The 24,853-nt window shown below is 35.4% G+C and overlaps 1 protein-coding gene across 6 annotated transcripts in view; it reads right to left on the bottom strand.

Moving 5' to 3' along the window:
• LOC136031970 (phosphatidylcholine:ceramide cholinephosphotransferase 1-like) overlaps positions 1 to 24,853 on the bottom strand; it is a 125,143-nt gene that overhangs the window by 67,221 nt on the left and 33,069 nt on the right. For 5 of the 6 annotated variants that reach the window (XM_065711989.1, XM_065711988.1, XM_065711991.1 and 2 more), the window contains 2 exons: positions 16,659 to 16,864; positions 2,545 to 2,697 (listed from right to left, as the gene is read on the bottom strand). In XM_065711989.1, the coding sequence (XP_065568061.1) occupies positions 2,545 to 2,697; positions 16,659 to 16,864 (359 nt within the window). Of the gene's footprint in view, positions 1 to 2,544; positions 2,698 to 16,658; positions 16,865 to 22,652; positions 23,270 to 24,853 lie in introns of those variants that run through there. The other variant, XM_065711992.1, reaches the window with a different exon arrangement.

Genomic DNA, 24,853 nt, shown 5'->3' with positions numbered 1-24,853 from the left:
TAAAAAAATAAAACAATAAGTTTGAAGCTTAGTAGAATTTGTTCTTAAAAATCGGACTTGATTCAATAATCAAATATCTTTGAAAACCCCTTAGTATGAAAAGACACTAAATTGCGTAAAGAGCGAAAACCTGGTAATTACAAAAATATTTGTATATATTTTAACAAGGGATTAAAACAATTTAAAAACCTTAGAAAAAAAGTTTTTGTCCCACGACCTGAACAATTAACAAGTCTACAACCTGGACCATCAAGTAATATTAGACCAATAAGGACAGCTAAAGCAAAGGGCAGTGGAATTAAATTCACAACAGGTGAAAATCAACAACTTGGAGCATCCAATGAGACACCCCCCCCCAAAAAAAAATTACAAGTGTTATAAATCATAATTCGTTGGAAGAAAAGGAAGTTTTTGTCCCACCACCTGAACAATTAACAAATCTACATCCTGGACCATCATGTAAGACTAGACCAATAAGGGCAGCCAAAGCAAAGGGCATTTACAAATTGCCTGACGTAATGAAAATCCAAAATGAAAAAGAAAGAAAAATGTGGCTAGAAGATAAGCGATAGCGCGAGTCAAAGCGTGTCAAAATTGAAAATGATAGCGATAAGAATTAAAACAACGATTCTTAGGAACCACCTGAACTATCAAACGTGATAAGACCAAGAGAAGAGCCCGAAAGAATTAAATTCACGACGGGTGAAAATCAACAGCCTTGACTATCAAATGAGACAAAACCTAAATTTTGAAGTATTATAAATAATAATTCATTGGAAGAAAAAGAAGTTTTTGTCCCACCACCTGAACAATTAACAAATCTAAAGTCTGGATCGTCATGTAAAACAAGACCAATAAGGGTAGCTAAAGCAAAGGACATTGGCAAACTGTCTGAAGTAATGAAAATCCAAAATGAAGAAGAAAGAAAAAGGGTTTGAAGATAAGTGACAGCGGAGTCAAAACAAGCCAAAATTTAAAATGATAGTTATGGTAATTGGGTTTGGGATTTTGACATGGATAAGTTCATAAATATTTATCATGCCTTGGTTAAAAAAAAAGTTTCGGCGATATGTATTTCACAATGACAAAAGACAAGCCGAGGCAAAAGTCAACGTTCAACATTTTATAAAAGCTCCAAGCAATGAAATAGCTATAAATAATACAATTACAGTTTATAAGGATGATAACCAAGAATCTGATACTGCATTACGTATCACCGTTTTTCATAAGACAAAAAACAATCCAAGTCAAAGGTAATAACAAAAAAAAACGCAGTTTTACAAAGGCGCTAATTCTAATTTAAGGTCATTCAAAATGCTTAAGGGGTTGGTTGATGAAAATGAAGCACTTGGTAAGCGTGATAAGAAAACTAGTGAAAGTGAGAATTGCAACAGCTAAATAAAAAGGCATGGAACAAACGACAGCGAGAATCACATTGAATTGTAAATGAAATTTTGAACCGTGATTTGTGGTTAGAAACTGGAAAAGACATATTTGTTATCTATAACGACTTAAGAAACTGAATGACATGCTGTATGAATCTATACTGCTAAAGCAAAAGGCGTGGAAAGAACTTTCAAAGGTAAAGATGAACGAAAATGGACATTGAAATCTACGGATGAAAAACAAGGAACAACGATGACTGGCCGCATAAATGATCTAAATCGATCAGGACTTTAAAAAGAATTCGTATTTTTCACAGGGTGGCTGCATCGAACCTGTGGTGACGTCATGACATCAAGAAAAGGCTCAAATTGACTGCGGTTAGAAGACAATGAGATAGAGGGACAATGAGAATCAATATATTGAAACCTGCCGCATGCCGAGTGTCGATACTATATATATATATATATATATATATATATATATATATATATATATATATATATATATATATATATATATATATATATATATATATATATATATATATATATATATATATATATATATATAATAAAGATATTTTTATACAAGAACTTCCAAAGTTTCTACGATAACTCCTCCTATAAAAAGTACCTTGGTAAGAAAAAATTAAATAAACAAACAAATAATGTATAGAGCCCACTTAGATCTTCAAATTTAACGGCCCATGTGTTTGAGCAGTCTTTCTAAAAGAATATATATATCAGACCCACAGAAAAAAGCCTTTGGCTTTTTCTTAGCTGGACTTGGCTGGAGAATAAACCCCAGTTGTAACTGATTAGTAATTAATTTTATATTATATTACTCAGGATGAAAGAGAGTAACAACTTGTTTTATGCCTAATTGTCTTCGGCATATGCTTAACATTTAATACATAAAGCCCCTTCAAAACCACCAAACATTATAAAAATTCAGGAATTAAAAAAGAGAATGGCTTAAAATGCCATTTAATTGACCAAAGAAGAAATGCTGTAGTAAAAGAAACTAGGTTATCTTAACACTTTTTTCTATTTCCTAAAAAAAAAACTTTTTCCTAGTAATTCTGGAATCTTTCCCAATGTGAGAGAAAATGTCAAACCACTCTCAGCCCTTAACTGAAAACTGAAACTGATTGCTTACATATTATAGTTTTAGTCGGCTCAGGTGGAAATTTCGGTTCATCTCGGGACGGTGCAGGAATAGTAATTTGAACGATTCCTTCATCATAAGCCACACCGGAATCCACAGAAATGTTTGATGTCGTACTAAGTTTTTTCGAGTGCCCTCTGCCACCTGCAAACAAAAATAATAATAATATTTATTTAAAAAAATATCCTCCACCACCCACCACCCCAATTCTGCATCATCAGCTAAATAAACTACGGATTGGTGAATAGTATGAACCCCATTGCATTTGTTAAAAATCATGGTTGGTTGGTACATAAGAATCCAGTTTAAACAACTTTTTGATTTTTAAACAAGAAAGAGCAGCTCGGAAGCTCAAAGAATCAATGGACATGAAGATTTTAGCGACTCTAGAGTCAAAGTGTTCTTTTCTGTGTATGTTCATTCCCAAGGTCCATAAAGATGAGAACCAATACCAAAACTAAAAAAACCCATTTTGGTTATGGAATCTTAAACACTTTATTTTATTAGTTAATGCGACAAAATTCATACTGGAACATACTTCAGACACGTTCTCTATACTCAAAACACAGTTTTGTACAAATGTCAAACATTTCCAACCATTTTTCAACCACATGGCTAGTGCACTAAAACCAACATTTGCTTTCTGGAGGATTCAAATGCTGCATTTAAGGACACGTGAAGGAATGGGACAATTTTTGTGGGGACGTAGATGAATTTCCCATTTGTGCTTGGGTTCTTTCAGAAGCCTCATTTTCTTTCAAGATATCTCAATATCACCTTAATAGCACAAACATAGAAAATATATCGGAGACTACTTACTAAATAGGGATTTCAGAAACACAAGACACTATTAAAATAGACATTAACTTCAAAGGGCTAGTGGGTTAAACCATCCCAAAGTACTACTTGGGAGATGGAATTTCTGCAAAACAAACTGAAGAGTTCTATTGAAGGAGTTATGAAAAAGAACTTGAAATATCTTTAGCATGTTTGGATGTAATTTCAATCACGAAATGCCCCAGTCAACGTTAAACAATGGAAAAGTTAGCATCCATTGTCATCACGAGCAACGGCAATGAATAACAATGCGCATAATCGATAATTTCACAAGAAGTTTATATCATAATTTGATGTTGCAAAGAAACAATGGGATTCTTTTTCAATCTACAAGCTGACGAACATTCTCTTGTACCAACCTTACCTTAGACCTTGGTTCCTCCATAGTCATCGGTGGCGCATGGGGCGTCGACAAAGCCTCTCCATTCGTCTCGCATTGGGGCTGCAGCGATGACGTCTTCCCATTCAGGTATTAGTGAGGTGCGGGCCGTCAAATTGTATTCAACATTCTTCTGAGGCTCATATTTTCAAATGCAAGGATCCTTTTTTCAAGCTGGGTGTTTATTTTCCAACATTCACTTGCGTAAAGGAGAATTGAGAGTACATTGCTGTTGAAGAGTCGAAGCTTCAGTCCCATTGAATATTTATTACTTCTCCAAATAGGCTTCAATCTATTGAAGGCACCTGTAGCTTGTCCAATTCTACGTTTAATCTCGGTCGAGATCTCTCCATCACAATCAATCCAGCTACCCAGGTACTTGAACTCCTGCACTTGTTCTAGATCCTTGTTTTTGCAATGGAGAACAAGTGGCGAGGTTGTGATGGCCATGCTCTTCGATTTGTCAATGTTTATCTTTAGCCCGACATTCTCTGCATTCTCGGTAAAAGTGTCAAGTAGCTGCTGCAACCGTTCTTTAGACTCTTCGAGAAGGACAACGTCGTCCGCGAAGTCCAGATCGAACAGTTGCTTGTTGCTTACTTTTACCCCGTAGCCCGATGTACCAAACGGATTACCAATTCAAAAGAAAAAAAAAAAACATATTTGGACGTCAAAGACTTAGGATCATTCCTGGACTGAAATATGTTAAGGTTACAGCTCAGTAAGAAATGAAAGAACTTCCAAAGAAGATGCTTAAGCGAATAATTCACACAAAAGAGCATATGCACGAGGACAAAGTAATGAGGAAGGTTGCAGACATCCCTGGAGAAGCAATGAAATTTTCCGAGATGATTTTTAGACAGTAATTTACAAACAATTATCTAGTATGGTACACATTCACATTATTTAGATAATTATCCTACGAGCAAAAATCACGTTATCAAACAGTTCGTGGTAACGAACTGTAGTAAGGAGCGACCCGGCTCAATAGTAAACGAAACTAAAAAAAAATCGAATTTTGATACCAATAGTTACATCAAAAGAATCGCATATTAATGCTGATTTTAAATATATAAGTTTCGTCAAGATTAGTCTTACCCATCAAAAGTTACGAGCCTGAGAAAATTTGCCTCATTCTAGAATTTTTTATTTTTTATTTATTTTTTTTTTGGTCCTGTGGTGGCGCAGTGGATATGACCTTAGCTTGGTAATACGGGACCCAGAGATCGAATCACGCTGCAGGAATGCACTGCAGGGCCGACGCAGGGACCTTAGTAGCCAAGAAGCGTCCTTAACTCTTAAATAAAAAAAATGTTTTTTTGTTGTTTCTTTTCAGGGGTGATCGTATCGACTCGGTGGCCCTAGAATGTCGTAAGAAGACTCATTATAACGGAAATTAAAAGTTCTAGTGCCCTTTTTAAGTGACCAAAAAAATTGGAGGACACCTAGGCCCCCTCCCACGCTCATCTTTTCCCCAAAGTCACCAGATCAAAATTCTGAGATAGCCATTTTATTCACCATAGTCGAAAAACCTTGTAACTATGTCTTTGGGGACAATTTACTCCCCCACAGTCCCCGTGGGAGGGGCTGCAAGTTACAAACTGACCTGTGTTTACATATACCGTAGTAATGGCTATTGGGAAGTGCACAGACGTTTTCAGGGGCATTTTTTGGTTCGGAGGCGGGGGGGGGGAAGTTGATTGGGTGGGGGGTTACGTGGGAGGATCTTTCCATGGAAGAATTTGTCATGGGGGAAGAGAATTTCAATGGAGGGGCGCAGGATTTTCTAGCATTATTTAGAAAAAACAATGAAAAAATATATATGAAAAGTTTTTTCAACTGAAAGTAAGGAGCATCATTAAAACTTAAAACGAACAGAAATTATTACGCATATGAGGGGTTTACCTCCTCTATGCGCTAAAGTATTTTTAGTAATTTCAACTATTTATTCTACGGCCTTTGTGATTCAGAGGTCATTCTTAAGGAATTGGGACAAAATTTAGGCTTTAGTGTGAAGAGCGAGGTATTGACGAGGGGGTGAACCCCCTGATATACGCAATAAAAAATACGAATATGGAAGTTCGTTACGTAAGTTAATTCGTAAGTTACGTATATTTTTTACTAATGAAAGCATTCGTAAGAAATTAAAAGTTTTAGTTGCCTTTTTAAGCAGTCAAAAAATTAGAGGGTAACTAGGCCTACTCCGTCGTTCCTTTTTTCTCAAAATCTTCCGATTAAAACTATGAGAAAGCCATTTAGCCAAAAAAAGAAATTAAATGCAAATTTCGTTTTAATTTTTTATGTGCGGAGAGCCAAGATCAAAACATGCATTAATTCAAAAACGTCCAGAAATTAAATAAAAAAAAACAAGTTTTTTTTAGCTAAAAGTAAGGAGCGACACTAAAAGTTAAAACGAACAGAAATTACTCCGTATATGAAAAGTGCTTTTCCTCCTCAACGACCCGCTCTTTACACTAAAGTTTTTTACTATTTTAAAAAGTAGAGTTAAGAGAAAGAGCAAACTTTAGCGTAAAGGGCGGGGCGTAGAGGAGGAAAAGCCTTTTTCATATATGGAGTAATTTTTGTTCGTTTTAAGTTGTAATGTTGCTCCTTACTTTTAGTTAAAAAAAACTAGTTTATTTTATTTTATCTATTCTAAAGGGAGTGCAACTTCATATAGCGTGACCCAAATCGTCGATTGAAAGCGGTTTCACCGAATATAACAATTTTTGTCGAAACCGACTTACAAACGCTATCTTATGTAAAAAAAAAAAAAAAATCTCTTTCGAATGGTCTAATTGACATTGCTGTAAGATGTCTCTAACTGCATGGATTTTGCAGTTCTTTCTTGCCAATCACAAACTCTTTAAAGTGGTTTTGCCGGATCACATACAGCATGGTCTGTTTCGCCGAAAGTTACTGATTTGCTGAACAAAAGTTGGTTACATGGTCAGATTCATGTGTGCCTGAAAATCGTAATCAAATAATGAGCTACATGTTGCAACACATCCTGAAGAAGCATTCACATGCCCAGACCATAACAATGAAATATTCAGAGCCTGGCTACTCCACGATTCAGAGGATTGATTTTTGCTTATGACTATTTTAAAAGGTAAAGTTACTACAGTTTAAGCAAGGACTATGAAAATCCAAAATGAAGAACAAAATGGGGCGAAGATAAGCGATAGCGAGAGTCAAAGCGTGTCAAAATTGAAAATGATAGAGATAACAATTAAAACAGTGATTATAAAATTTCGCCTACGGACCCAGTAGTGGAGTTGCCAAAAGGAAAAATAAAAGACGTAGACTCGCTTTACTGTTTCATGCCAGCAGTAGATGTGGCATATCTGAAAAGTATTATTAGAAGCTTAACAGAGTTGAGGTACCTAGTAATTCAGCTGAAATCACAGCTTATCCTGAAGCAGCCTCTTCCTTCGAAGGTTAAAACCTGAAATTCCAAGGAGCTTATTGCTAAGTGAGACCTCCCACTGGTCTTTTGTTATATTTTAAAGTAAAACTCCCAGATAATTGCCGAAATTAAAATTTGTCTATCAGATAAAATACATTTTCTCGAAAGTTGCATTTCTAATTCATGCTGAGTCAATTCCGCATTGCCATATCTTACCTATCTTCCAGATATTTCAGGCAAATTTGCCGACACTGATATTCATTCCGTTTTATCTCAGGAACGACTGACATTAGGCTAACAGAAATAAGCACAAAGATATAAGCGATTTTTCTTCTTAATTTTAAAATACAAATCAACGTTCTAGCTATAAACGATTCTGATATACAAATGTCAAAATTTAAAACCCATTTTTCTCAGGTTTTTGGAAAAACTGATTCAGCAAAACCGCTTTCAGGCGACGAAATGGATGCCATCCAAGAAAAAGTCATGGACTTCGGATTTAGACTAAGGAAACAACAACTACAAGATTTTGCCTACTTTTTTGCATATTTACTTTACAAATTTCAAATAAATTGCAGTTTGGTCATTCTTCACCATAACACACATGCAAACAAATGCTGACAATTCTTTACGAGGAAAATAGGATAAGTCAGCTAAATACAGCTACATTTATTATTTTGGCATCCAGAGGGAAATGATCCCAGGGCCGAAGTGCTTGTATTTCACTATGAATTTTTTTATCTTAATGCATTAGCTTAAAAAAACATTTCGAAAAAAGAAACTTTTCAAAGAAAAGTAAAGAGTAACAGAAAATTGAATCCTAAGACGACAAGAAATAAAGTTTTACAATAACTGAAAATTGGAACGAACAGAACTTACTATCAATGGAAAATTAAACCAAAAATGATCAAAACAAAGTAAATAACGAAATCAGTTATAGAGATAACAGACGTTGCATAGATGAATAAATAAATCCTATAACAAACATAAATTAAATTGAATAAGCGAATCCAACTTAGAGCGAACAGAAATTACCACAAACGGATGTAGGGCTACGGCCCTATATCCCACAGTTCAAAAGCGTTTAGGTTGACCAAAGAAAAAAAAACCTGTTTTAGTCCCTCCCCAACAAAAAAAATGTGAAGTGTTCAGACCTTTCATATTCATTTAAAGTTTCATTTCATTCTCCAAGATGTTCCTGAGATGTTGCAGATACGTTGTTTTGACAGTCTAGATGCACGTAGTGTCTTTTGATTTAGCCCTTCCCTTTCCTCTAAGTCATAGTTCAACTTCTACTGCCCCCCACCATCAACATTCTCTGAAGGTTTCAGCTTGATAAACCAAGCCGTTCTCAAGATATTTGAGATACGCTTTTTTGATAAACTGACTAAACGCGAAAAAAATACGAAAAAGGCACATGGCTCTTTACTGGGACAGCCTTCGCTGCTTCTCATCCCCCCTTTTCTCTTTTTTTTCTATTTCTGTCCTTTGTGAATAATTTGAAATACTTTATACGGAACTTAAAGAAAATATTGAGCTTGTTTTGTGCCTTTTTGTTCAACCAGACTTTCAGCTTGTCAAAGGGTGCCTCATTTTTCAAACATCGATTTATATTTGCATACTGTAAAACGCGTACTTTATGCTTTACAAAAGCAAAACTATATAATACATAGGCTACTCCATAAATGTAAAAATGCTTGTTTCTTTTTTTGTGATTAAATAAAAAGGTTTTTTTTCACATGAAAGTAAAAAACGATACTAAAACTTAAAATGAAAAGAATTACTCAGTGCGTTCAGGAATCTGCGCTCTTTTCTATCTTCAACTGTTTACGCTAAAATATTACAATGCGTGCTAAAGTTTTACAGCGCTTTGAAAAATACTCCTTATTCCAGTTCAAATGCCCTTGCGTTTGAGCAGTCGTTCATACAAACTTTGGATAAAAAGTCGAACTTTAACGTAAAAAAGGAGGATGAGCTGGTGCACTTCCCATCTACGGAATAATATCAGTTCATTTTAGGTGTTAACGCAGCTCTTTACTTTCATTCGAAAAATATTTGATTTTAATTATTGTTTAATTTTTGTTCACCTTTAATAGCTTACCCAGGGTTACCCTAAATGGGAGGAGGGCTACCACCTCCTCAAAACCGACTCTTTAATTCAGAATTCAATTTTAAAGGCTTCAAGCTTCCCCACATTCACAAAGATTAACCAGGCCTTCTCCCTGATGACTGATGCGCAATTATAAAGCGGTGTAAAGTTTTATTCATTAAAACAAAAGCAACAGCATAGTTTATACCATTTTCTAAAGTAAATGCTACAATAATTAAGTTTGGAAAATTGTATTCATTATATTTTCTATTGTGCTTCACATTAGCTGTATAGCCTCAAATAATCAAATTAGCCAAACGAAGCCTTAAAAAAAATGTAAACAACTGTTATACGTAACACGTATAATAGACCCAATACGTCTTGTGGAACGAACTAAATAAAAAAAAACAAGTTTTTTTTTACTGAAAGTAAGGAGCAACATAAAACCTTAAAACGAACAGAAATTATTACGTATATGAGGGGGTTCATCCCCTCGTCAATGCCTTGCTCTTTACGCAAAAGTTCGGAATTTTGTTCCAATTTTTTAAGAATGACCCCTGAATGAAAAAGAGTTTAATTAGAATAAATAGCTCTTTTGAAAGTATTAAAAAAAAACTTTAGCGTAAAGAGCGAGGCACTGACGAGGGGGAGACCCTCATGCACGTAATAATTTCTGTTCGTTTTAACTTTTAATGTTGCTCCTTGCTTCCAGTTGAAAAAACTTGTTTTTTTATTGAATTTCTGATCGTTTTTAAATAATACTGGAAAATCTGGCACCCCCTTCATGGAAAATTCCCTTCCCCATGAAAAATTCCTCTATGAAAAGATCCTCCTGCGTCACCTTCTCCTCTTGACCCCCCTCCCCCCGGAAAAAATGCCCCTGAAAACGTCTGTATACTTCCCAATAACCAATATATATGCAAACAATGGGCAAAGTTCACAACTTCCAGCCCTTCCCCTGGGGACTGTCGGAAATTAAGTCATCTTCAAAGACATATTTATTAGATTTTTCGACCATGCTGAAAAAACAAGAGCTAGGAGCTCATATGGCACTTCATATGGCACTGGAATCAATAGATTGATTTAAAAAGGAAAATAAGAGGCTTAATGCCGGTCAGGATTTAAAATAAGAGCTCTGAGTCACGATGTCCTTCTAAATATCAAAATTCATTAAGATCCGATCACCCACTCGTAAGTTATAAATATCTAATTTTTTCTAATTTTTCCTCTCCCTTTAGCTCCCCAGCTGGTCGAATCTGGGAAAGCGACTTTATCAAGTCGAATTGAGCAGCTCCCTATCAATTTTCATCGTCCTAGCACGTCCAGAAGCACCAAACTCGCCAAATCACTGAACCCCTCCCCCCAACTCCCCAAAGAGAGCGAATCCAGTACGATTCTGTCAATCACGTATCAAGGACATTTGTTTATTCTATCCACCAAGCTTCATCCCGATTCCTACACTCCAAGTGTTTTTCCAAGATTTCCCCCTCCAACTCCCCCCAATGTCAAACGATCTGGTCGGGATTTAAAATAAGAGCTCTTAGACATGAATTCTTTCTAAAAATCAAATTTCATATGCAAACAATGATCCGATCATCTATTCGTAAGATAAAAATACCCCAATTTTCACGTTTTCCAAGAATTCCAGTTTCCCCCTCCAACTCCCCCCAACGTCAAAGGATCTGGTCGGAATTTAAAATTAGAACTTTAAAGCACAAGCTCCTTCTAAATATAAAATTTCATTAAGATCTGGTCACCCTTTCGTAAGTTACAAATACCTCAATTTTCAAAATTACCCCCCCCTCCAATTCCACCAAAGAGAGCAGATCCGGTCCGGTTATGTCAGTCACGTATCTTAGACAGGTTTTTATTCTTCCCATCCATTTTCATCCTCATCTCACCGCTTTAAGTATTTTCTAAGATTTCCGCCCCCCCCCCAATTACACTTGATCCGGTTGAGATTTAAAATAAGAGATCTGAGTTACGAGGTCCTTCTAAATATGAAGTTTCATGAAGATCCGATCACTCCTTCGTAAGTTAAAAATACGTCATTTTTTCTTATTTTTCAGAATTAACCCCCCCCCCCCCCAATAGATCGAGTCTGTTCCAATTATGTTAATCACATATGTAAGACTTCTGCTTATTTTTCCCATCAAGTTTCATCCCGATCCCTCCAATCTAAGCGTTTTCCATGATTTTAGGTTCCCCACCCCAAACTTCCCCCAACGTCACCAGATCCAGTCACGATTTAAAATAAGAGCTTTGAGAAACGATATCCTTCTAAATATCAAATTTCATTGAGATCCGATAACCCGTTCGTAAGTTAAAAATACCTCATTTTTTCTAATTTTTCAGAATTAACCCCTCCCCCAACTAGCCCAAAGAGAGCGGATCCGTTCTGGTTATGTCAATCATGTATCTAGGACTCGTGATTATTTTTTCCACCAAATTTCATCCCGATCCCTCCACTCTAAGTGTTTTCCAAGATTTAGGTTTCCCCCTCCCAACTCCCCCCCCCCCCAATGTCATCAGATCTGGTCGGGTTTAAAATAAGAGCTCTGAGCCACGATATCCTTCTAAATATCAAATTTTATTGAGATGAGATAACCTGTTCGTAAGTTAAAAATACCTCATTTTTTCTAATTTTTCAGGAACCCCCCCCCAACTATCCCAAAGAGAGCGGATCCATTCCGTTTATGTCAATCATGTATCTACCACTCGTGTTTATTTTTCCCACCAAGTTTCATCTCGATCCCTCCACTCTAAGTGCTTCCAAGTTTTAGGTTTTCCCCTCCCAACTCCCCCCCCCCCTCAATGTCACCAGATCCGGTCGGGATTTAAAATAAGAGCTCTAAGACACGATATCCTTCTAAACATCAAATTTCATTGAGATCCGATCACCCGTTCGTAAGTTAAACATACCTCATTTTTTCTAATTTTTCAGAATTACCCCCCCCCCCCAGCTACCCCAAAGAGAGCGGATCCGTTCCGATTATGTGAATCATGTATCTGGCACTTGTGCTTATTTTTCCCATCAAGTTTCATCCCGATCCCTCCACTCTAAGTGTTTTCCAAGATTTTAGGTTTCCCCCCTCCAACTCCCCCCAATGTCCTCAGATCCGGTCGGGATTTAAAATAAGAGCTCTGAGACACAATATCATTCCAAAAATCAAATTTCATTAAGATCCCATCACCCATTCATAAGTTAAAAATACTTCATTTTTTCTATTTTTTTCCGAATTAACCGGCTCCCACTCCCCCCCCCAGATGGTCAAATTGGGAAAACAACTATTTCTAATTTAAGCTGGTCCCGTCCCTGATACGCCTGCCAAATTTCTTCGTCCTAGCTTACCTGGAAGTGCCTAAAGTAGCAAAACCGGGACCGACAGACAGACAGACAGACCGACAGAATTGGCGATTGCTATATGTCACTTGGTTAATACCAAGTGCCATAAAAATACCTGTCTCAAAATTTTGATCGAGTGACTTTGGGGAAGAATGAGTATGGGAGGGGGCCTAGTTGCCCTCAAATTTTTTGGTCACTTAAAAAGGGCACTAGAACTTTTAATTTCCGTTCGAGTGAGTGGCTCTTGCAATATTCAAGGACCAGTGGGTCGAAACGATCACCCCTGAAAAAAAACACGCATCCATGCATTTTTTCCGTGTCAGGGGGAGGGAGCACACCCCCTGAAAAAGTGGTGGATTTGTGATTGGACCGCTTGCTCTGGTTGGGGTTGGGATGAGAGTTATTTTTTTTTGTAATTGGTTGATAGTTGTTTTTAATAAGTTTTTAATTATTAAAACTGTTTCTTTTTGCAAACAAGTTTGAAACAAGGTTTCAGTTATTTTGTGCGGTCTCTGTCAGATTTTACTAATGAAGCATACCGCCAAAACGTATTTCATTGAATTTAGGTTTATCAAGGGAATCTGTCCGTATTACCACAAAAGCCAACTGGGAGGCGAATATCTTCACTTCGTAATAACAAGGAGGGGAAATTTAGAATCTTAACTTCTTTAGGCTGTCGAAATGATATTTCAGGATTGTGCTGTCACAACGGGACGGAAAAGCAAAATATTTACTTCTTTCTGCTGTCAAAAATTTGTTTTCGAGTCTTGCTATGGCATTGAGAAGAAGACATTGATATCATTACTTTTTTTGACTGTCCGTTTCGGTTTTTTGGGTTTGCTTTTTTTGGGAAGCGGGGTGGTTTTTACAACATTGTTTTTTTTTTTAGGGAATTTGTATAATAGAAAGTAAATGTATGAGAGGTGCAAAAATTATTAATTTAAATTTTAGATTCTGATGAGCAAATGGTGGTCACTTTACTGCCTATGTTCATCTAATGAAAGCTCTGCATTATATGACATAACACCTCCTAAGTTCATCCTAAAACATTAGAATAAAGGCGAAACTCTTTAGAACTTTCGTATAAGTATATACTTAAAACTAAGCATACGAATCGAAATACTCCTTCAAAGGGCAGAGTAATCATATCAGAAGAATAGATTTTCTAAAAATTGTTTATAAAATAAGGCAAATAATTATTTGAATCAGTGGAGTGGCATCGATTTTTACACTTATTTTGATACATGCTATACAACCATATTTCCACGATTAGTTGTTTATAAATCAAAATTTTTACAGGACAATTCTCTTACTTAATGCCAAATCTGAGTGAAATTTCAATTTTTTTTTATTGTACTCAAGAGACATATCGAGATTTAAACGTTTGAATTGAATGTCTGAAGATCTCAAGAATAAAAAAAAAAATAATTAGAAATCTACCACAGCTTGAAACCCTGAGAATTCAAATCACCAATCTATACCTATCAAATACAAAAATAACAAACACATAATTATTTGTTTTTTAAGGAGTATTTCGACTCATATATTTAGTTTGAAGCACATACCTACATGCATCTTCATTAGAGTTCATATTTTTATGACGATTTTGGTCTTTATTCGAATATTTTTGGATGAATAGAAGAGGAAATACTAACAAACATCTCTAAACTGACAGGAGCCTAGACTGACAGGACTGACCATGTAATGAATAGATATGGCGGGATTGGAAAGACTTTTTCTTATAAAATCGTGAATTTTGTAATTTAACCGAAATATATGGAACTTTAAAAAGTGGAAAGATATGTTACGTTGTTATGAAAAGTAAAATTTTGATTATTTAATTTCTAATATTTCGTCAAAGTTGACACTGTTTATTTACCATGTGTGCATAATTTAATTTTATAAGTGTTTTTAAATTGCTTTTGACCTCCGCTGTTATTTTTGTAATTGACAAGAATATTAAGGCAAAATAAAGTCAATTTAAATTAAAACACTATTTTTAAAAAGAAACAGTGATTAGTTAATGCTTTATTGCCTATACTTAAAACCCTTTTTTTTAAAATGTCTTCTATGCATTTCTATCTCTTCGTTCTGTTCTTCTTGCTACACCACTAAAAGAACTAGTTTTTAATGTTTATCCTCATTTCCTACTCTTCATTACAATCATAGTTACTAAGCGATGCCACAAAGTTAGGCGACATGCTATATGGTTTGACCTATACATATTGTCACAAAGAAAATTCTGGATCAGCTCATGCACCTGGTCGATCTTTTCGTCACCTTTTCATCTTCATTTCTTTTCACTGATTTTCATCTTTTCACTTAAAAAGTATCATATTACTAAGCAATTTGCTGTCTACAGAGACCAGGCTCATGCCTCCATAATTACCACACTCACTTTTATCCCCTTTCTTATATAGTGGTTTAACTGGGATTTCCTAAAATCGCTAGATACTTTCCCTTTTCAAAAATCATATTCATAGTCTTCAGTAACTTATTTCTAACCTTAGAGCCACAATATTTAAGAAACTCACTTACCATACTATCAGCAGCTGGTCCTTATTATTTTTTAATTATTTTTATGCCGTTACTAATTCTTCCTCAGAAAACAAATCTCCCTTTACATCCAAGGTATTACAAACTTGCGGTCTAATTGCGGTCTGGTTCTTATTTTTAACTGCGACAAGTCCGGGTTGACTATTCCCTCTCAATTTTTTAACATGAGAGCACAATATTTTACCATCATCTCGTCTAGCTGCACCTTCCAGATCCTCGGTAATTTTATCCATGGCCTCCATTTCGAACCTCCTTTGTTCAAATTTTAACGCTTCTTCCAATTTTTTACATTACCTTCGTTTTAACGTGATCTACCGCTCAGATAGTTTTTATACAAGCCCCTTCTCCTCTCTACTAAACATAAAGCATTATCACTAACCACAAAGATCGCGTTCCTAGTGCTAAAATGGCATGGTAAAAAATCTCAGGTCTCTGAAAATATTTTTTAACTTTAAGCTTACAGCTAAAAACACTGACTTAATTTATTAATAATTTTAGTATAAAAACATTAATAATGCAAAAGATTTTAGCATTTTAAAGATCCATGTACAAATCTGGCAGTCCTTGTAAAAGAATTAGTTTGGAAAAAGGTTACTTTGCAAACAGCAGACGCTGGGTATCTCAACAATAAAGGTTTGCAGTAATAAAAGAAACATGCAAGACAAGAAAATGAAAACACTCAGTCAAAAATAAATGCTTAGCATTTCGCCTTTATATCGTAGCTCCAAAATAACGTCGTATAACTGAATAAAAAAATAGAAGTTATAAAGTCTTAAATAATGGGACTAGAAAATTTGCTTTTTGTTAACTCAACCTTGGCTCTTTTAGGCACATAACATCAGTCTAAACAGGAGGACTCGCAGTTACAAAAATTACGAAGCCAAGGAGCTGAGATTAAGTAAATAAATTCATTCAGATATGACAAGTCTAAACCAAACCGTTATAATTTCTAGCTCTTGCTCTATAATTTCTAGCTCGTATTAAGTTGGTTAATGATAATGAAAAATGTACAAGCATAGACAAAGAATCGAGACACAAGAGACTATCTCCCTAATCCAAGGGGCTAATGAGCTGGAATCCATAAACATGCATCTTTAAATATACAAAATGTTTAAACATGCAACATCTAACATTAATTCTCAAACTCTAGCATTTGTGAAGAGCTTCGAAAACTAAAAATTTGATTTCAAATGACCTCTTCTAAAATTTCTAAAACCAATTCAAGATGATATCCCACAACAAGAAAAAACAGAGATGTTTATTTGGTATTACTAGTAAAATAATATTTTCAACAGTTTTTACTTTTGGTTCCAGGTAACCCGTACATGTTAGTTTTTGAATACAATGAATTCAGAGGTAAAATTTGTAATTCTAAATTTTAAATATAAAATTTCGAGTTTAAGTTCAAAATAAGTAAACCTAAAATCTTTAATTTCATTTTCTTAATCAAGCTTTTCCGACGCTGTAAATACAAAGAAACAAAACTCACTTCTAATACTACGAGTATCCTCTCTGTCGGAACTCCAGGCTTCATCTAATCGTGGACTGCACATTCCGGATCTCTGATAGAGGTCTGAGACAGTAGGTGAGTTTGTGTCCTCCATATACTCAACGACCTCTCCTTCCAGTGGTATTCGCGCTTCGAAACTTCCATAAATAGCAGATAATAATCGCTCCCGTCCCTCATTTACCATCCTGAAAGACGAAGATATGATTTCTCTAGTTATGGTTTCAAATGTGAATTAAGGGTTTGTTTTTGGCCCTATATTATTGCTTGTCTACATTGCTCTCTCTTTAAATAAGCTTTTAAGAGGGTAAGCAAATCATTCGTTTGAATTACATAGAAATTGAGGATTAATATCAGTATTAAACTGGATGAGGTCAATATTTTCCAAGGAAGTCTAACGGCAGCTAGGACGCCCACTGGGAGATTTCTGCTACCCTCAGTCGTCGGAAGACCAGCATTATGCAAGAAATTCTAGTTTGTGTAACAATCTAAAAAAAAAAATACAACATAATTTTGGCAAAAACGTACCTTCAGAGCCCCCCTCCGCGGTACCGGCTTAAGGCCACATAATCTGGGGTGGATGGACGGTGAGGTATACCTCTATAAGATAAAAGGAATTTAATGTCGGATGTAAGAAAAACTAGGAGAGGACAGCTACCCCAGTCCAGGCCTAGAACCATCGGTGCCTCTCCGTCCTACAAAAATTGCTCAGTTCAAAATCCCCCAAATTTTGAGAAATTATAAGGGCACACTTGCCATGTAGCGTAGAAAGCAAGCAAAAGGATATCGCACATACACTTAAGCAGTGCAAGCAGGGGGCACCTCCCCCCAAAAAACCCTGAATTTTCCGGAAAACATCTTTTACATAATTGCATATGGCTCCAGTGTTGTTTTTTATATGGTGGCTTTTCTGGTCAAGTTTTGAGCATCCCCAGAGTGTTTTGTATTTTCTCCGCTGTCTAGACTATAGATCATGCCTGACATTTATAAAACTTTCAAAATAATTGTCAAAAAGCATTTGCAAGACTGTCCTCAAAAGGAAAATCAACAGGGCGATGAATTTCAGATCACGCTTTGATCCTCCTGATTTACTCTGCCTTGCTGATTCTCCTTTTGAAAACAGCTTAGCAAACAGTTTTGACATTTATCCCAAAGTGTAAAATGTTAGATATGACCCTAAGCGAAACATTTATTGCCTTCTCTTATACATGTTATTTTAGTAGGTTATTTTTTCCCCCTTTACTCGCAGTAGTAAGCAGGCTGGAGCTGGAAACGCGAGGGGAGTGTAAAAAGTTTTGGATTTTTCCATTTTTATTCAAAATCAATTCTGAACATTGAACCCAAATAACTATATCAACGCAAATATAGCATGGAGATACGTCAAAAGCGGACGAGGGGTGTTAAGTTTGTAACGTCGGAGTGCTTAAAAAAAACAACTTTCATGATATAAGTAAGTGAGAGAAAGAGAGAAATTGAAACATAAAGCGAACAAAAATAATCGGTTCTAAATATATTGAGCATACACTCACACTTATCAACCTACTGATTGTGTTATCCAATATTTATATGTTTGTGTCAGTTTCTTCGATCGTTAATCTCACAACGACTTAAAATCTATGTGATTTCAGGCACTAATCGAGTCCACTACACCCCCAATACAACTCCCAACCTTTCAACAGGAAGGTAGGCTCTTTTTTATGACTCTCAAGGGGTTGGGTTAGTAGACTTTAAAGTTTCAGGAGTAAAGTTCTTTTAGAACTTTTAGTTCTTTAAGATTTAAAGTTACTTTAGTGGAAATAGCCACTAAAAGTAAAAGTGTTGAATTTTGTATTATTTGCCAGAGGAAAAATCATAGATGCGTGCTAAATTGTTTTTTTTTTCCAGGAGAGATCGTATCGATTTAACGGTCTTAGAATATCGGGACAGGACTCATTTGAACGCAAATTAAAATTTATGGCGTCTCTTTTATTTGAATAAAAAGATTGGATGGCTACTAGCCCCCCGTCCACCTCCCTTTTTTCCCCAGTTCACTCGAAAGTTTGAGATAGCTATTTTGTTTAGCATAGCTGAAAGGTTCCAAAACTATACCTTTAGATTTAACATGACCCACACAGGCCCTGAGGATAGGTCTGGGTATGAAAATATGCTAAAGATAAAAAGGATAATGTACGATCTATGAAAACCAGTTTCATAGCCACAAACGGAAATAGCGGGTGACAGAATGCATTGGATTTGTATAACTTGGGCTATATATTAGCAAATTAGGGGAGTGGGGGCAAGGTAAGGTTAAGTTAGGCTAGGTTACTTTGCCCCCCCCCCAAATGTGCAAATATATAACCCAAATTATAGTACTCTATAGCCTAAAGCATTATATTTTCATCATAATTTGGCATATTTCATTAGGATTAACATTACTTTACTTCTTGGGTGTGTTCCGTATAATTAACAAGTACCGCGTTTTTCAAACAGTTCGTGGTAACGAACTGTAGTAAGGAGCGACCCGGCTCAATAGTAAACGGAACTCTAAAAAACGGAATTTTGATGCTAAAATATACATCAAAAGAATCAGATTTTCATGCTGATTTTAAATATATAAGTTTCATCAAATTTAGTCTTTGTCATCAAAAGTTACGAGCCTGAAAAAATTTGCCTTATTTTAGAAAATAGGGGAAAGCACCTCCTAAAAGTCACAGAATCTTAACGAAAATCATACCATCGCATTCGGCGTATCAGAGAACCCTAATGCAAAATTTTCAAGCTCCTATCTACAAAAATGTGGAATTTTGTATTTTTTGCCAGAAGACGAATCACGGGTGCGTGTTTATTTGTTTGTTTATTTTTTTTCCCCAGGGGTCATCGTATCGACCAAGTGGTCCTAGAATGTCGCAAGAGGGCTCATTCTAACGGAAATGAAAAGTTCTACTGGCCTTTTTAAGAGACCAAAAAAATTGGAGGGCACCTAGGCCCCCTCCCACGCTCATTTTTTCTCCAAAGTCAACAGATCATAATTTTGAGATAGCCATTTTGTCCTGCATAGTCAAAAACCATAATAACAATGTCTTTGGAAATGACTTACTCCCCCACAGTCCCTGGGGGAGGGGCTGCAAGTTACAAACTTGGACCAGTGTTTACATATAATAATGGTTATTGGGAAGTGTACAGTCGTTTTCAGGGGACTTTTTTTTGGTTTTGGGGGTAGGGTTGAGGGGAGGGGGCTATGTGGGAGGATCTTTCTTTAGAGAAATATGTCATAGGGGAACAGAAATTCAATGAAAAGGGGGCAGGATTTTCGAAAATTACTATAAAAAAACAATAAAAAAATAAACATGGAAAAGTTTTTTTCAATTGAAAGTAAAGAGTAGCATTGAAACTTAAAACGAACAGAGATTATTATGCATATGAGGGGTTCTAAAAATACTTTAGCATAAAGAGCGAGGTATTTAGGAGAAGATAAATACCTCGCTCTTTATGCTATAGTATTTTTAGTAATTTCAACTATTTATTCTACGGCCTTTCTGATTCAGGGGTCATTCTTAAAGAATTGGGAGAAAACTTACGATTTAGTGTAAAGAACGAGGGTACAAACCCCCTCATATACATAATAAAAATTAAAGAATATAAAAGTTTGTTACGTAAGTTACTTCTTAAGTTACGTATATTTTTTACTAATAAAAAAATTCATTAAAAATTAAAATTTATGGTTGCCTTTTTATGTAACCGAAAAATTGCATGGCAACTAGGCCTCCTTCCCCATCCCTTATTTCTCAAAATCGTGATCAAAACTAAGAGAAAACCATTTAGCCAAAAAAGGAATTAATATGCAAATTTCATTTTAATAATTTATGTGTGGAGAGCCAAAATCAAACATGCATTAATTCAAAAACGTTCAGAAATTACATAAAAAAACTAGTTTTTTTAACTGAAAGTAAGGAGCGACATTAAAACTTAAAACGAACAGAAATTACTCCGTATATGAAATGGGCTGTCCCCTCCGCAATTCCTCACTCTTTACGCTAAGGTTTGACTCTTTGCCACAATTCTGCTTTTTAAAACAATTAAAAGCTTTAGCGTAAAGAGCGAGGAATTGCGGAGGGGACAACCCATTTCATATACGGAGTAATTTCTGTTCGTTTTAAGTTTTAATGTCGCTCCTTACTTTCAGTTAAAAAAAACTAGTTTTTTTTTATGTAATTATATTAAAGAAGCAATAAGACCAATGCTTATCAAAATTTGTGAAGGGTGGGATAAATCTTTTCCATGAAAATATGAAAAGGCCATTTTCAAAATTGTCGCTGGTGTCCCAGTAATTATACCAGCTCAAATAGAGTAAAAGAAAATTAGTGTCTATACTTTTTTGGGAAAAATAACTGAAGTTTTGAATCAACAAGGAACACAATTAAAAAGAAAAAGCAAATATTTCCATTAGATCACAGGCAATTTTCAGTGACCGGGGTATAAGCCATTGGTATTAATTCCAGAAAATACAGGAAGGAAGCAAGGATTTTGTTGTATTCTCTGCATAAAGATGCAAAAAAAAAACGTTTTTTTTTAAATTTCTAGGGTAGTTTTCGCTTGAGAAAAAAAAAGAAATGTTAATTTAAAGGCATTTTTGCACATCTTCTTGTAGGTGCACCTGCATAAAACATGGTAAAGAAACAAAACAATTGTTAATTACAATGGTAAAAAGGATTATAATTCTAGTGATTTCTGTTCAATGATCTAGTGATTTTTTTCACCGATTCGCAACCCTGTCATACAGTAGGCCCGTGGACCGTAAGATTGCCATCATTTACCTTTTTGAGCAAAATGTAAGATTTATCGCATGTTTTTTAAATCAGTACCATACAAGGATCTTTGATCCACCTTTGGACGCACTAAATGGGCCTTGAGCTCCTCCAAGGACAGACCCGACCACCAAATTTTTAGCACAAAGGTGGGCATGTTGAATCTTGTTTAAGTCAGATATTTTCCAACGATTATGATGGAAAATCCCATTTCCCTCATTCTGATCCCGATCTTTTGGGTAAAAGCATTATTAAAAAATAATTGCGCAAAACAACAGCTGATTGAGAATTTTGAATGATCCAATTTTCAAAAGAAAAGAAGAAAAAGGGCAATACTAAAAACTAAAACGAGCAGAAATGAAGTGGCGGAGTAGAATCCAAACTTAGGATGAATAACTTCCATACCTGATTAAGTGAAATCTAAAATACACGAAAATTGAAATGGGTTATCAAGTACAACTTAAAGCGCACAGAATTTAGCATAAGGGAAAGTGAGCTGCTATCCCTTAACACCCCCCCCCCAAAAAAAAGCTATGGTGCCATTTGTACTTTACTAAGAATGATACATAGCGTGAACACTTGTACCATAAAAAATAATGATATCAAGTTTATAAAACAATTTCTTGGAATTAAAAGACCTATGACTTCAGTTTAGTTTTTAACTTCATTTGATTCACAATTACAGACAATTTGCTTCTTAAACGGAGCTTTAAAAGTTGGGCAGCAGCCCCACTCTTATTTGTGGTCATTTCTGTTCGTTTTAAATTTAGTTTCATTGTTCATTTTAAATTCTGTTGGTTTTACGTTCCCTCTGATCATTCAAATTAAACAATCTTTTTGCTTCGAAGCACGTTTAATATAACAATTTATTTATCCTCGAAAGTAAAAATAAACGATATAAACATTAATTTCGAATGCAAATGACTAAATATAATAAATTACGGATGATGAAAACCAAGAAGGGCAAGACTCCGAATCACAATTCGACAGGAAAAAGAACCTAATAGCTACTACAGGATTCCGTGGCAATGTCTACAAAATCCGTTACAGCCTGAGAAGGAATTCACCCTTTCCGAGTAATCGGAGCATTTAATTGCCTTTTACCAATAACAGGATGATATTAGAATTAAATCAAAATTCTATTTAGAATTGATATTAGAATTTCTAAATCTAAGAAAATAAATATACTTACTGTATTAGATCGAAGGCTGTCGCAGTATCTATATGAATATTTATATATGTATATGTACTGTATTGAGTAATGACGATGAGTCACAAAGGTACTTAATCAAACTGCCAAGAGAATCCTTGTAAGCCAATCTCGGACATGGGAAGGATTACTAACACGCCCCATCAAAACTGTCTCCAAAAGTATAAAGGTGCATTTTTAAAGAAGAACACAGAAAAGGGATAGATTAATTAACTTTTCAGATTAGCATGATAGCAAATAAAAAGTTTTTGCCAGTGACAATAAAGAGCACGATGGAAACTTTTAGAGAACTGAAGCACATTTAACTTAACTTCCTCCTGTAAATACAACATCGTAATTTGGAATGTAGAGGTGCACAGCGCAAGTCGAGACATCCGTCTCCAATTAAGGATTCGAACGCAACGTTTTTGTATAGAGATTTCAGTATTCTAATCAAAAGGTAAACATACAGTTACATTTACAGGAGAGAGGGGGATTTAAAAGAAGAGATTTCTGCTAAACGTCAAACCTAAAACAACACTCTTTATCATTTGACTTTTGCTAGTTTTTCATGATACTTATTGATGACATCTTTGAGCCAAAACGTTCAGCATGACCAGTTTCTAACAATGAGCATCTGCAACTGTCGAAATCTAATCCCATCTTTTGCGAATATCCTCCTTTATTGTCGGATGGGCAAGGTGTCTTATTTGAGCCAGTTTTCAGGGATGACTTCAACGAAAGGCCCGACCTGTGTGTTCATATCAAGCGTCCCTATTCCCCAGATAAATATAATCTAAACGCATTATCCATGGATCAATACAACGCAAAACTTAAGCTTCTTACCCAATTTATTCAACCAGGAAACACCTTAGTTCCCAAAATCATTTTGCTCAAGGTTACGCCCTTAGAATGAACGAAGTAAACAAGTGAAATTACAATTTGCCATATTATACGGGAGGCTAGAATTAATAAGGAAATGATAATGCTGAGTTTGTCGAACAAGGATTTGGGTGCAAGTGAAAACATTCCAAATTAATGAGGACTGAATCATTAGAAGCCTACTTGTTAAAGAAGTAAAGAAAACGGTATATATATACATATATATATATATATATATATATATATATATATATATATATATATATATATATATATATATATATATATATATATATATATATATATATATATATATATATATATATATATATATATACATATATATATATACAGTACCGGGCCCCGGCATTCGGCACGCTTTACTTGTCTTCTAAACGCAGATAATTTGAACCTTTTCTTGATGTCATGACGTCCAGATGAACCTTAAATGAGAAGTAGTGAAATTGTAAAATTATGTGTTTTTTTTTATTGGACCTTTAACTTATGCCTCAGCTTGTCTTTTGGAGACATATCACCGAACTTTTGTTTCTTTTACTTGTTTAGGTAGTGGGACAAAAACTTCTTTTTCTTCCAACGATTTATCTAGTCCAGGTTTTTGATTTTCAAAGGTATGGCAGACATTGATGACCACCTTTGTTTCTTTTAATTGTTCAAGTGATGGGACAAAAACTTCTTCTTTTGCTTAGGCTTTTCTTTTGTCATTATGAAAGGCATATCGCCGAACCTTTAATAATAATAATAATTTATTACAAACCCGCTTATAAAAAAGAAGCATGAAAAAGCGGAGCAAAACAAAAGAAAAGAGAAAATAAAGACGAAAACAAATCAACCGAACATAATAATCTACTAAATACAAACAAATCACACTTCAACTATCAAGCAAGAAAGTCGCTGGGAAATCAAATAATAGTGCCCTGTGTTTCACGAGAGCTTGTTTTTCAAAATTCGGCATGAACTCAACAGGATCAGGTATATGATACTTTTCTAGCAGACCAGTGTTACGGAGGTAAAGTGGCAGACCAAGCAGAAACTTTAAATATTTGCAAAAGCCTGAACGGATTCGCAACATATCCGAATTCGATAGCCAATGCCAAACGGGTGAGATGTAGTGAGCAAAGGGAAGAGCGACGGCACGATACAACCTAGCAAGGATATGCTTATTAAATTTAAACTTCAGAGCTGCAAGTTTAGCATACCCAGACCGAAAACCCGACAGAACCTGGTCAACAAAAAGAGCACGCGAGCTTCTGAGGTCGCTTCCATATGTGATACCTAGGTACTTCAACTTGCGGCTTGGAAGT

This window comes from Artemia franciscana, chromosome 10, assembly GCF_032884065.1.
Source record: "Artemia franciscana chromosome 10, ASM3288406v1, whole genome shotgun sequence".
In the NCBI taxonomy this organism is placed as follows: Eukaryota; Metazoa; Arthropoda; class Branchiopoda; order Anostraca; family Artemiidae; genus Artemia; species Artemia franciscana.
This window is presented reverse-complemented; position numbering and strand designations above follow the sequence as displayed.